General features: G+C 46.0%; 1 protein-coding gene across 6 annotated transcripts in view; it reads right to left on the bottom strand.

Moving 5' to 3' along the window:
• The window catches only part of ATP10A (ATPase phospholipid transporting 10A (putative)), a 203,930-nt gene that overhangs the window by 41,778 nt on the left and 148,558 nt on the right, over positions 1-13,594 (bottom strand). For all 6 annotated transcript variants that reach the window (XM_037832821.1, XM_037832820.1, XM_037832823.1 and 3 more), the window contains 4 exons: positions 7,503-7,609; positions 6,101-6,232; positions 4,943-5,073; positions 3,121-3,373 (listed from right to left, as the gene is read on the bottom strand). In XM_037832821.1, coding sequence (XP_037688749.1) covers positions 3,121-3,373; positions 4,943-5,073; positions 6,101-6,232; positions 7,503-7,609 — 623 coding nt within the window. The remainder of the gene's footprint in view (positions 1-3,120; positions 3,374-4,942; positions 5,074-6,100; positions 6,233-7,502; positions 7,610-13,594) is intronic.

Genomic DNA, 13,594 nt, shown 5'->3' with positions numbered 1-13,594 from the left:
GGTCAGGGGCAAGGAAAACCCTAAACCCTGGGCTGCTAAAGGCTGGGCTCTGTCCATTAGGCCACATCACCCGCCCCACCTCCCCAAGAAGGCAGGTTCAGGCAAAGATGGGTCCACGTGCCATCTCTTCTGTCCAGGTGGGGCTGTGGTGCCATCGGGGTTGGGGCAAGGCAGACAGGAAAGATCAGCCCCACATCTCTGGTTCAGGTTCTGCCCTTCATGCCCGCATCCTGGGGCTCCCCATGGTGCATCTCCCGTCAGGGCACAGAGAAATGATGGTTTCAGTGGCAGGCTCCGCATGTCTTCCTAGGATACTTGGTGCCTACTCGGAGCCAGCGTTTGGACCCAGCTAGCAAAGCTCCACTGAGTGGGAGTTCACTACAGGGATACACTTGAGCCCTTCAGCAGTAGGTACTCAAAGGATCACAGGCAAAGGAGAATGGATGCTGTTTCTTGCTAATCGGAACAAGTTTTCCTGGCTTTGTGCAAATGCAAAAATGAGCAACAAGGAAACAATTCATGGGGTGACTCATTCAAGATGAGCTTTCACTAAGCATTCAACTGTGAATTCTTGTGTCCTCCACTCCCGCCAAAAAAAAAATGTTCAAGTCCAAATCCCTAGTACCTCAGAATGTGAGTTTAGTTAAAACAGGGTCACTGCAGATGGAATCAGCCAAGTTAAAATGCAGCCATACTGGAGCAGGGTGGGGCCTTGGTCCCATATACCTGGTGTCCTTATGAGAGGGGAGAAGACGGCCTTGATGATGGAGGCAGAGACTGAGCTATGCCAGAAACCACGGGATGCCAAGGACTGCCGGCAAGCTGCTACTGGAAGCCAGGAGGAAGGCCTGGAACACTTTTCCTTGCAGACGGCAGAGGGCCCTGCTAAGACCTTGGTTAGAATTCTGGTTTCCAGAACTGAGACAGAATAAATTCCTGTGGTTCTGAGTCACCCAGCCTGCTGTGCTTTGTTGCAGCAGCCCTAGGAAACCAAGGCAGCTTCCACGGGCAGGCCCAGGGTGGGGAGGAAGAGCCAAGGGTCACAACACAAGGCAGCCTGCACAGATGGCACAGAGAGGGGCCCTCGGCACCCGCAACACTGGCATGACAAGCAAACAGCCCTACTATGCACAGCCCTACTCTGTGCAGGCTAGGCCAGATGTTCACCATCTCAGTGCATGTTTCTTCAGGGATGAGAACAAATGGAGACAAGGAAGGGGATGTCATCTGCCCCTGGTCCCAAAGCTGGGTACTGGATAATGCCAGGATTCTAACTCAGGGAGCCTCTCATGCCAGGGGTGGAAACCACTTCTGTGCATCACCACCAGCTCCTGGGTGAGGTCAACCCCAGGAGGGCGAGGAAGAAGGAAACTTCAAGCCTGGAGCCCCTGCAGCTTGGCCTCCAGCCCCTGATGGGGTAGACAGGCTGCTGGAGTTAAAGGCAGCACTTGCTTCAGGGCCTCTCCCCGTGGAGTGTGTAGGTGGCCTGCGTGCCACAATTTCTGACTTCTGCTCAGAGTAAACGGGGCCAAGGCACAGATCTTGGGGGGCACAAGATGGGCACTGGGTGGGCTCTAACTCATCAGGAGTGGGAGGTCAGAGGAGAGCTGACCCACAGTGACCACGCCTGGGTGTGAGCAGAACTCAGCCAGTGCTTGGAGCCAAACCAATCTCAGTTCCTGGCACAATTTTCAGAGGCCAGATTCTTGACTTAACCGTTAAAGACGCTCTAGGCCCCTGATCATGTTCAATTGCTGACGGATCAAGGCCATTCTTTAAAACATGCCTCGGGATGTGTGGTGCTTGGGTCTCAGCCAAAACGGCTTTTCTCTGTCTTCTAGAGGTGACGAGGCTCCTGAGTTTTATGTTAGAGTTTTGACAACTGTCAAAATATTTCTGTACTCTTGGCTGGGATTCTGCCCAGGAAGCCTCAGGCCCCAACATTAAAGGCTGCTGTTGATCTGGCTGCCTGGGTTTCTAATTCCTTTACAGCTATGCTGACTGCAGAATCAAGAAGGAACATACACATGAACCATTCTGCACAAAATCATCAGTTAGGAACCTACGGAGGGAGAGAGGGAGAGGTGGGAGGGAGGGAGGTGAGTGGATATATCACACCATGACAATTCATTCTGAGTGCCAAATAAAACTAAACAAAATGGATCCACTCCTATTCCTTCTGTTTAATATGACTGCTTTAAATTTATATGGGAAAAGTGAGTGGATACCATGATAATTATCAGTTTTATGAAACTCACAAAAACCTCATGTTTCTACAGATCCTTCACACCAAATCCCTCTGACGAACAGCTTCCTATTAATCTTATGTCGTGCCCCCCTCCCCCGGCCCCCCGCATTTTATATTTGTTCTCTGGAAGGACAGTGGCTCCTGATTTGCCCCTTCTTGGAAGTGGTATGGCCCCGAAGCACCACCGTGGCACAGAGACCCTCACATTACTATCCTCTGCTGCTTGGAGTGGGTGCTGGTTCCTGTCACTCCCTCGGCTGATGAGGCTGAGGGTTTCCTGTGTATTCAGAGAGGAAGGAGGCAGCCAAGCAACAGGAGGGGAGGTGGAAGAGGGACAGAGTCACCCTGTCCCTGAAAATCCCTTCTTATGAGCTGTTATCTTTCAGCAAATTCTACACATGTGCCCAAATCATCAGAAACAAGGTGGTTCATTTCCGTCCAGCTCCCATGGACAATGTGTCCACAATGCCCGTGGCAGACTTCTTGGCTGACAATGAAAAGACCAACAGGTGACAATAAAAAGATCTCTTTGCCTCTGATGTGGCAGGGAAAGCGACTGGGGGCTTCACGAGTGAGCTGCTCAATGCCATCCTGCTTTGACGATGCCCGGGTCTGGCAGAAAATGAGTGATTCAATAGAAATAGCTGCCAAAACACAGAGACGCTACTGTGAGCAAACAGCGTCGGTGATGTTGAAGAACCTTCCTTATAAATGACGCCAGGCTCCGGAGTTGCTCTGATACCACGTTCTCTCCCTCGAAAGTCAGCTACCCTGAAGACTCTGAGGGTGTGCGAGTGTGCGTGTGGCTGTGAATGCAGCAGCTTTCTTGCCCAGCCCCACGTGGAAACCCACACCCCTGCTCCCTGACTCACCATTTGCATCATGAGAGTATTCAACGCCAGACACAGTGCATCTTCGGAAAACCATCTTGTTCTCGGTCAAAGTGCCCGTTTTGTCTGAGAAGATGTACTGTATCTGCCCTAAGTCTTCCGTGATGTTCAGAGCCCGGCACTGCAGCTGCGAGTCTGTTTCTTCGTCATACAACCCTATGTCCTGGTGAATGAAGTACACTTGGCATACTTTAACGATTTCAATGGAAACGTATAAGGAAATTGGGATCAAAACCTAGGAGACAAAAGGCACACCGAAATGAACCACTGGGAGGATGCGGGAGCTGCAGAATTGGTCTAGTCTATTTAAAATAACAGATGACTACAACCACAAGGAAGTAGGGGCAATACTGTACCTTTTAGAGCTTAAAGAGGTTGGTTTTAAAGTCACTATTGAAAGAGTATTAGAATATTGGCAAAGAGTCTAAATTAGGAGAGCCTATGGTGCAACTGCAGAACGGAAATCCACTAGCGTGTCTGGAGGTGTGATAACCATGGCTTGGGCAGAAGCCAGCATTTTCAGATTGCTAAGTTGCACTTGAGAGAGGCTAGGAAAGGAAAGAGAGAGAGAAGAAAAAACACACATAACAGTCAGAGTCCTCATAAGCAAAGGTATCTCCTGTCACGGGGGCCCTCAACCCCTGAGTTTTCTGTGTGCTCCCACACCCCAAGGTCAAACGGAAAGGACAAGTCTTTCCAAATGCTGGTGTTGTGTCAAAGGACAATTCCTGTGATCTTGGATAATACACAGCAAAGGGGAGAAGGTTTTGGGAAAAACATTAATATTCATAGGTAATTAAGAACAATCTCTATGAAATTTTGTTTTTAAGAGAAATGGTATTGAACTGATGTTTGGATATTTATGGGCTCATAATACCACATCCAGACTAACTGGGTTTTCCTGGTAACGTAAACATGCTAACAGAGCCTCTGCAAATAGTACAAACTGAAAGCTAGCACAAGATGACATATCAAGAAGTGCAAATTTGCATTTGGAAAGCTAAATAAAGCTGTTTATGGTTTCATAAAGCACATATGAGAGACAGCAGAGTTTCCCCTCCCAGGCAAAGGCCGAGCAAATGCCCTGCGATCAGAATCCTACACTAGCTCCATGTTCCCAAGAAGGTTGGTGAAGACTCTCTAGGCCCTTCTCACCCCCACAGAGCTCTAGGAGACGCCCCCTCTCTTTAACAGACCTTCCTGGGCATAGATTCTCATTAGAGATTAGGAGTTGTTGCAGAGGCTATGAATAATTAATAATAACAATAATAATAAACACAATAACTGCTAAATGCAATGTGACATCCTGAATTGAATCCTGGAATATAGAAAGGGCATTAATGGAAAGACGAGTGAAATTCAAGTGAAGGTGGAGTTTAGTTTACAGTAATAGACGACTGCTGTTTCTTGGTTTTGACAATGCACCGTGGTAATGTAAGATGTTAATATTAGGGGAAACTGCACAAGGGGCAAATGGAACTCTCTATACTACTCTGCAACTTTTCTGTAAATCTGAAATTATTCCAAAATAAAATTTATTTTTTTAAAAAAGTTATTGAATGGAAAAACCATGAAACAAACCAAAATGATGATGAAAACCAAACCCCCAAAGACACAAGAATCTTAAGAACAACAAAGGAGAATTTAACTTGAAAATCACCCAGGAAAAGATGCTACAGATAAATTACGTGGAAAAATAAAATGCAACATTCCAGATGTAGAATTATAGGAAAGTCTTAGGAGAGCATAGTGACTTCAAGTTATTGACGGGCTGCAATTACTGTCTGGTACTTAGCACCGTTACCTGCAGAACTATTATCATTGTCAAAAATGAGTAAACTGCAGCTGTTACTGGAGACAAAGAGCCACCACCAGACTCGGGGACATCAAACAAGGCTTTCTTCTCTTGAAACTGCTGCATCCACAGCCCATGCCCTGCAATAACGTTTGGAGAGAAACATCATTCATCCAATAAAAAAATAAGAATATTGCTAGTGTAAAGTAAAGCAAAACATTAAGATGACTTTCTTGGCATAAGCACAGTTTTATAGGCCTGCCTTGTCACATCGGAAAGCAAACACACAGTATCCTTGGAACCCAAGATCAAACTGGATGCTGGAAGGAGCTGAAACCTGAATTCCTTATCACACCAGTACTTTCTCATTGATGGTATTAAATGCCATCATTGGTGCTTATGGGGGGATTATAAGTTTGCTGCCAGATAACAATATGAAACCTCTAGAAAATAATTTCGCAATAGGGGTCTCACAAACTGCCAGTTGCATGAGATGCCATGTGAAAAAGAAAATGGTCAGCAGGCTCTGGATACTGTCCATTCCTGTCCCATTTAAAATTCACATATTGTAGATTTTGAGAAGGCAGTAGCAAATGCACATTGTTTAATCAACTGGGCAGCACCTGGAGCACTATGATAGCTGAGCAAGTGATATGATCAAGGTTATTTTCTGGGGCTCACCACACTCCCTGGTGAGGCTCCCCTGAGGCATCGTGCTGATTCCAGAAGCCCTCAAAAGCTGTAGAGTACCCGTGCCTGCATGCGACAGCCTAACTGCTCACCCCTTCTTAGGATCCAAATAATATTCTTCCTCTTTTCATGCACTTCTAGTAGGAGCAGTTTGTGTTTCTCCCGCTACTCCTCCTAGTTCGTAACCAGTTCACTAGTATTTCTTCTACTAGAATCATTACTACCGACATGAGTAGACCATTCTTGCATCCAAGAACTTGCCAATTCAAAAAATACCATGACTTTGGCAAGCCCATTCAACTGGGCATCTCAGTGGGGTCTGTGCCGATGCAACTACACTTGAGGTCACGTCAGTGAACAAGGTGTGTTTTAATTTTAGGGTGATGGATGAGAACGACGGCCATTGGCCATCTACTCACTTGGATGTTGTTCAGCAGCGTCCACACCTGTTTTTGTTCACTGGTCCAGGAGACTTACCGATAGCCGAAAACAGAGACATGCAGATGAGTATGAGGACACACCAGAGGACATCGCAGTTCATCTGCCTCTCCAGCTGGCTGCGTTTGTAGCGGGGCCCGTTGTTGTTCAGCAAGGCCTTGGTTTCATGACCTGCCATGGGAGAGTGAGCGTCCAATGGTTATGCAATGAATTATGCTGACTGCACAGACTGAAATACAACGCTATTATCAAATGAGACTTGTGTGTCACATCAGCAGAAAAAGCAGGGTATAAAATTATGGTATAAAAAAGCAAGGTATAAAAGTATGGTATAAAGAGCAGGGTATGAAATTAACCAGAAATACCTAAATACCACAGAGATACAAATTGAAAGAAATATGCTAACAAGCCAAGAGAGAACATGTTTGGTTGAGTTTTTTTGTTGTTGTTGTTTGTTTTTTTTAGAAACAGGTTCTTTTATTTGCCACTCTAAAAGGATTTCATATTGCGATCACTAAAGCACAAAGGTTTTAGATCTATCTCCATCTCCAACTCCAATTTAAAAACAAGACAACACAGAACACAAAAATATGTAAACCAAACAAGTAAGATCATCAAAAAGCAGATGAGGCATCAAAACTCAAGTACCACACTTTCAGTCTCTAATTAAAGGAGTCACACATGGAAAGTTTGGGGCCCTGGGGAAATGCATTACGGGAGACTTGTGCCAGTCTACCAGATGCCTTAGATAAGCATCGTCCTGGAAGCGCAGCCACTTTGTCTTGGAATCCCAGCACCTACTGCCTGCCTAGGTAAAGCCTAGACATGGCCAGATCCTTCCTCCTTACACCTATTTGCACCCTTTGATTGTAAGGCCTGTACTCCTAACACAGACATACCATCTAGCAAACACACTGCAGAGCCTCCTTTATCAACCCTGAGTAGCTATGGCTACAGGTGGGAGCTCACTGCCTGAGAGATGCTGCGCCGACAGCCCTGCCTGCATCCTCGCATGGCATCGTTCAGCAATCCTGGGACGCAGGGGCTATTCTACCCCGATTTTATGACTAAAATCCCTGAGCCTTAGTAATGGCATTTATTGACCCGCCTTCACCTACATTTCCTCTTGGCAGCAAGAGCCACAGTTGAGGAAATGAGAAGGCAATGGCTCCTCGTCTTCCTGCCTCTTAATCCACAAACTTCTGGGATTTTATAGCTTCTCCAGAAATCCCAGCAGTTATTCCATCCGCTTCAATATTAGGAACAATATTTCCACTTTTGCTTCTTTATATTTTCCGGGTTTCCTAAATTTTCCACAATGGGCATACGTGCTACCTTTATCATCAGAATAATAACTAGGGACAACAGTACAAGAACATAGGGCACCACGGGGCAAGCCAGCACAGTCTTTAAATGATGGCACAGTCCACCACATGCCTACCTGCGTAAATGACCATCCCGACGACCGCTTCGGTATTTCGGATGGTGCATCCTCGCAGCAAAAGGTTTTCTTTAGAGAGTGCGGCCTTCTTCCCATTTTCATGTATGCTGTCAAAGGGCAGTTGGCATGAGTCATTCAGCTGTGTGCATATGCCTCGTATCTCAATAATCCTGCAACTGAAGCCTAGGGGTGCCTGCATGGTGGACTGTAAAGGGGAGCAGGGAACACTAAGGGTGAGCAGCTCATCTTTGTGGATCTCTGAGAGGGCTGAGAAGAAGCTGGTGTTTCCTAGTAACTGGACATCTAGAAGCAACTCCGAGCCTGATGCTTACCTATTTTTTGACTTTGCAAATGGGTTTGTTTTTGCTACAGGGACTGTCCACAGCTGTAGAGGGCAGACCCCGGAACCAAAGGGCTGAGTTTGGGAAGCTGGCCAAGCAAGACCTTGCGATTGTGGTCTCTTGGACACCCACTGCTCATCACAGAAACTGCCATCCTGATGGATAACTTGTGTTGTCACAAGAATACAAATATTTCTCTAGGGAATAGTACAATATTGGTTTCAGCAACATTTTTGACAAACTTTTGTCTTATAGAAAGTCAACTAATTAGAAATATGACTAGAAATATTAGAAATATTAATATATTTAATTTGAAATGCAGTAAATTCGATGAGAAAATTCTGTAAATTCTGTTTCATTGCTATTTAGATTCAGAAGGATATTTCGAGTTTAAGCCACTGGTTTTCAATGTCCTCCTGCCCCACTAATGACCACTCTGTCCCCCCACCCATGCTGGCCAGGACTGCCTTGTGCCAGGACCACATGGGGGAGCAAGACAGATGTAGTCCTGGAAGTCTGCCATGGGTTTCCCCAGGGAAGGCCCTGGAGGCTTCAGGAACTGGAGCAGGGCCAGCCAACCTGACCAGGTAGTGCCTCCAAGGGTGGAGATTCAAGGAGGTCACTTTCTCTCACCTTCAATGGACAGACCTCCATGGTTCTCCACTCCACACCCAAACCCTCCTAGCCCCTGGCTACAATGCCTTCTCGTGGTTCTCAGCAGCTCACCAAGGGCTTCTGCAGGTGTCCTCCTCTCAACAGCCCCTAGCTTGGGGCCCACTGACCCCTTGAGCAGAGTGGACTTTAGAAGGAAGTCCATGAGGTTTTCCTGGGAACCAGTGCTTCCTGCCCACTCCAGCCTCTATAACCTTAGCAAATCTGGACCTTGGTCACCCAGCGTGAGGGGGCAGTGCTGTCTCACAGCCTCAAACACAAAGCATGCTCTTCACAACCGGGGTAAGGAATATATTTTTTGGTGAAGAAGAGAAGCTAAAACATTAAAGTCAAGTCCAAAATATATGCTGTGAGGAAGTCTTTTCTCCAAGCCTGTTATTTACCCAACAGCCATCTTCTCTTCTGCAGGGCTCATTCAATGACAACCAACAGCCCACTGTGGCAAGTCTAGTACGAGTAAGGTTTTGCTTCAAAAAGAGATTTAAGACTGAAAACCTCGTTTCCAGATGTGATGGTTTGGAGTTGTATGTACCCCAGGAAAACATGTTTTTAAACATAATCCATTCCTGTTGGTGTGAATCCACTGTACACAGGACCTTTCAATGAGGTTACTTCAGTTGAGGCGTCCTACCTCAATTAGGAGGGGTCTTAATCCTATTACTGGAGTCCTTTAAAAGCAGAATGAAATGTAAAATAAGTGTCGAATATGTACAATATAGGGGACCTAGAGATAGACAGCAGCCAGTGAAGGGGAAATGATAATCTAATAAGAACGGACCAGATATTGTGGCTGATCTTAATAATACGGGAATGCTCAGGTGCACCTGGTTCATTACTTTTCTTTTGGTATGGTGGGAGTATATTGGAAGGAATGAAGTTATTTCAGGATATTTGTTTTTCCCATTGCTTTGCTTTGTTTTGTTTGGAAATGCTTTTTCATTTGATAAATAAAGTAATTTTAAATAAATAAAAAAGCAGAATGAATTCAGATGAATTGAGAAAGCTATAAGAAGCAAGGGCTGAAGGTAAACAGAACCCGTAAGAGAAGACAGGGCCAGGAGAGCCACCATGTGCCTTGCCAAGTGAGAGGAGCCAAGGATCACCGGCAGCCAGCCTCAGAACGCATAGTCTCTGGGAAGAAAGCATTGCCTTGATGATACCTTGATTTGGACTCCTCAGCCTCAAAACCATGTGCTAAAAAAAATCCCTGTTGTTTAAGCCAACCCATTACACGGTATTTGCTTGAGCAGCCCAGGAAACTAAAACACCAGCCAAAGGAGAGGCAAGCACATACAGGACGTTGCATAAAACACAGCTCCACAGCCTGTCAGAGTGAGAGGATGTACAGGGATGTGTCTCTCTCTTAGACACCTTCTAATAACAGGCAGGCAGGGAAACATGCTGTTTCCCTGGGACAGCGTAATGAATGAACCATCAAGATCAAAGTTCCAGTCATGCTTACAAAGAACAAAAGATAAACTAAAGAGAAACAAGACATTGTACATTTGGCATTCTTTGACATGACAAAGTTTTTAACTACTGTGCTTTCTAATCAAATGAGGCCAAACTGAAACTCATCACCCGTAGCTACACTGGGCTATAAGGACATGGCTGTGGGGACAGGTGGCAAATGCTACAGAGTCGGGTCCCCACTGCTGAATGAACAGTGTCTGCTTCAAAGACCAGAAGACACAGAGGCCAAGCCCAGGGAGGAAGGCTGGAGAACCTCATCACCCACGGGTGGATGGAGCGCTGCTCTGGGCTGCTGAGGAGGGGCAGATCCCAGATGTGATGGAGCCCACCAAGTGCCAAGTAGGCATGTGGTTTGATTCCATGCAGATGCAGGAGAGAAGGGGCTTGTTGAGTTGTTACACTCGCACCTAAAAGAATCACGTAATCCTTGAACATTTCTCTTGAGCCTCTTAGAAGACTCATCTAGTTCAAGGACCACTGGCCTGTTCACTCACCAAAGCAATCTCTTCTAAAGCAAAATTGTCCAAAGGAGTGGCTGGAGGTGGATACCTGGGGCTGCCGGGCTCCAGCCCATGAGCCTTGACTCTTGGGGACGATTGTGTAACAATGTAGCTTACAGGGTGTGACAGTGTGATTGTGAAAACCTTGTGGATCACACTCCCTTTATCCAGTGTGTGGAAGGATGAGTGGAAAAGTGGGGACAGAACCTGGATGGAAGGTGGGGTGGGATGGGGGGGTGACTGGTTGTTCTTTTTTTATTTTTGTTTTTTGTTCTGGTTCTGGTTCTTTCTGGTGCAGGGAAGATATTCAGGGGTGGATTGGGGTGATGAATGCACGGCTGTGGGATGGTGCTGTGAACGGCTGATTGAGCCATGGATGATTGTATGGTGTGTGAATGTATCTCAATAAAACTGAATTAAAAAAAAAATGTTCAAAGGTACAACTGGGTAAGAAAACCATCTGGGGACATCATGTACCATTCACTGATGCACAACACTGTGGTTTTTTGGAAGATGGGTAAGTTCTACTTCAGAATATCTTGCCCTGTCTGCTCTTCCTGTGAGGATGCCATCTCCTTGCCACCTTTGCTAATGGACCTCACACATCAGGGTCCATTGCTCTGATTTCAGCATGTGAAAATATGTACTAGCAGCCACACAGACTTGCTGACAAAAACCTGCAACAGGGAGGGAAACCCATCTGTTTAAAGGTGGATGTGTAAGTTGCATGCACGAGGTGTAGGTTTGGGAGCCTGCGGCTCAGCCCCAGGCCCATGGGTGTGCATGAAAGTGGAGGGGCCCTGGGAAGACGTGTGAGCACAGAAGCCCCATCATACCACCCCCCAGTTCACAAAGACCTGGGCCACCTCCACTGCTGACCCCTCATGCCTGCATTCTGGGCTCTCTTTGATGCCCCCTCCCTCATTTGACATCCAATCAAACATCAGTCCTCAATTGTAACCTCCCCGCTGTTTCTTTTATCAGCTCATTCTTGCTATCTCTTTGCATCCTCTCCTGGAGCCTGCAACATGCTCCTTGCTGTCCTCAACCCACTGGCCTTGGACCCTCATGCCCGTTTTTTACACAGTCCCCTATGTAAAGTTTTTAAGATGCACATCTGAACTTCACATTCTCCTGGGAACATTCTGCATGGGTTCCTTACTTCCTCTGGATTATCTTTTGATCCATGGCCCCTCTTTGTAGCCCCTTCGTGGACCCTTACCCACTGCAGAATTTCTGCTCCAGCCTGCACATGCAGCTTCGTGCCTGTGTCTGACTTACGCTGACCCCTCTGCCTGGAGGCAGCTCTGCTTTCCAGTCACAGCTCGGGTTTTACAGCCTTCAGGAAGATCTCCTGTTCTGAGGCCCCCAGGCCCCCTGGTAGGGAGAATTTGAAGTGTTCTTTGCTCCCTGTCTTCACTTCTACTTAAGGACTCGTGCTGCTTTGGATGTATTATATCCCCAAGACACCAAGTTCTTTCATGCAATTTTATGGGGGTGGATATATTGGTGTTGATTAGGTTGGAACCTATTGGTTCAGTGTTTCTATGGAGATGTGACTCAATCAACTGTGGGTGAGACCTTTCATTGGATTATTTCCATGGAGGTGTTGCCCCATGCATTCAGGGTGGGTCTTTATTGAATCAGTGGAGTACTTTACAAGGAGCCACACAGGCCCAAATGCAGAGCAGCTGTGAGTGACATTTTAAAGAACAACTGAGACTGACATTTTGGAAGAGCTGCAGCTAAGAGAGGACAAAACGCTCCAAGAGCAATGGAGAATGCCATTTTGAAATGCAACCTGGGATCAAGTGGATGCCAGCCATGTGCCTTCTCAGTAACGGAGGTTTTCCAGACACCATTGGCCATCCTCCAGTGAAGGTACCCGATTAATGATGTGTTTACCTTGGACACTTTATGGCCTTAAGACTGTAACTGTGTAACCAAATAAACCCCTTTATAAAAGCCAATCCATTTCTGGTATTTTGCATTCTGGCAGCATTAGCAAACCAGAACAGGACTCCTTACATCTTTCTGTTTTCTTAACTTTTTATTGTAACATATGTATAACTCAAAATATCCCACTTTAACCAATTTCAAGTGTACAATTCAGTGGTAATAATCATATTCACCAGATTATGCTACCTTTCCTGCCATCCATTACCCAAATTTTTTATCACCTCAAACAGAAACTCTGCACGAATTCAGCTTAACTCCCTGGTCCCCTCACCCCTTGAGTCCTGATAACCTATATTCTGCTTTATACCTTTATGAATTTGGTTATCCTGGGTATGTCATATAAGTGAGACCAGAAAATATTTGTCTTTTTGTGTCTGGCTTGGTTCACTCAACATGATGTCAGCAAGGTTTATCCATGTTGTAACATGTATCAGAAAGTCATTCCTTTTCATGGCTGAATAATATTCCCTTGTATGTGTATACTACGTTTTGTTTATCCATTCACCCATTAATGGACACTTGGGTTATTTCCACCTTTTGGCAATTGTGAAAAATGCTTTATGGACATTGGTGTGTGGATCCTTATGTCTCACTCCATTTTGCATCCTACGGTAGTTTAAAGCTGTACGTACCCCAGGCAGACATGTTCTTAAATCACATCCATTCCTGCAGGTGGGTGTGAACCACTGCAAGCAGGACCTTCTGATCTGGCTACTGCAGTTAAGATGTGACCCACTTCATTCAGGATGGGTCTTCATCCTATTACTGAAGTCCTTTATAAGCAGAATGAAATTCAGACACAGAGTGAGAACGCCACAGAAGCAAGTAGCTGAACTCAATGAAATTCAGACACATGGAAGAAAGTAGCTGAAATCAATGAAATTCAGACACAGAGAAAAAGCCACGGAAGCAAGTAGCTGTAATCAATGGAACGCAGAAGAAAACGGAGAGGCCATTTTTCTGAGGCTCTGTTAAGGACCAAATTGTGTCCTCCAAGAAGACATGTTCAAGTTCTAACCTCCAGTTCCGTGAAGGCCATCTTGCTTGGAAACTGGGTCTACGAAGATGCGCTTAGCTGAAATGACGCCAAAATGGATGAGAATGGGCCCTGACCTAATATGACTCTTCCTTGTGAGAACAGGAGGGG

Source organism: Choloepus didactylus, chromosome 4 (genome assembly GCF_015220235.1).
Source record: "Choloepus didactylus isolate mChoDid1 chromosome 4, mChoDid1.pri, whole genome shotgun sequence".
Classification (NCBI taxonomy): Eukaryota; Metazoa; Chordata; class Mammalia; order Pilosa; family Megalonychidae; genus Choloepus; species Choloepus didactylus.
Note: the sequence above shows the minus strand (reverse complement) of the source record. Positions and strands in the feature narration are given on the sequence as shown.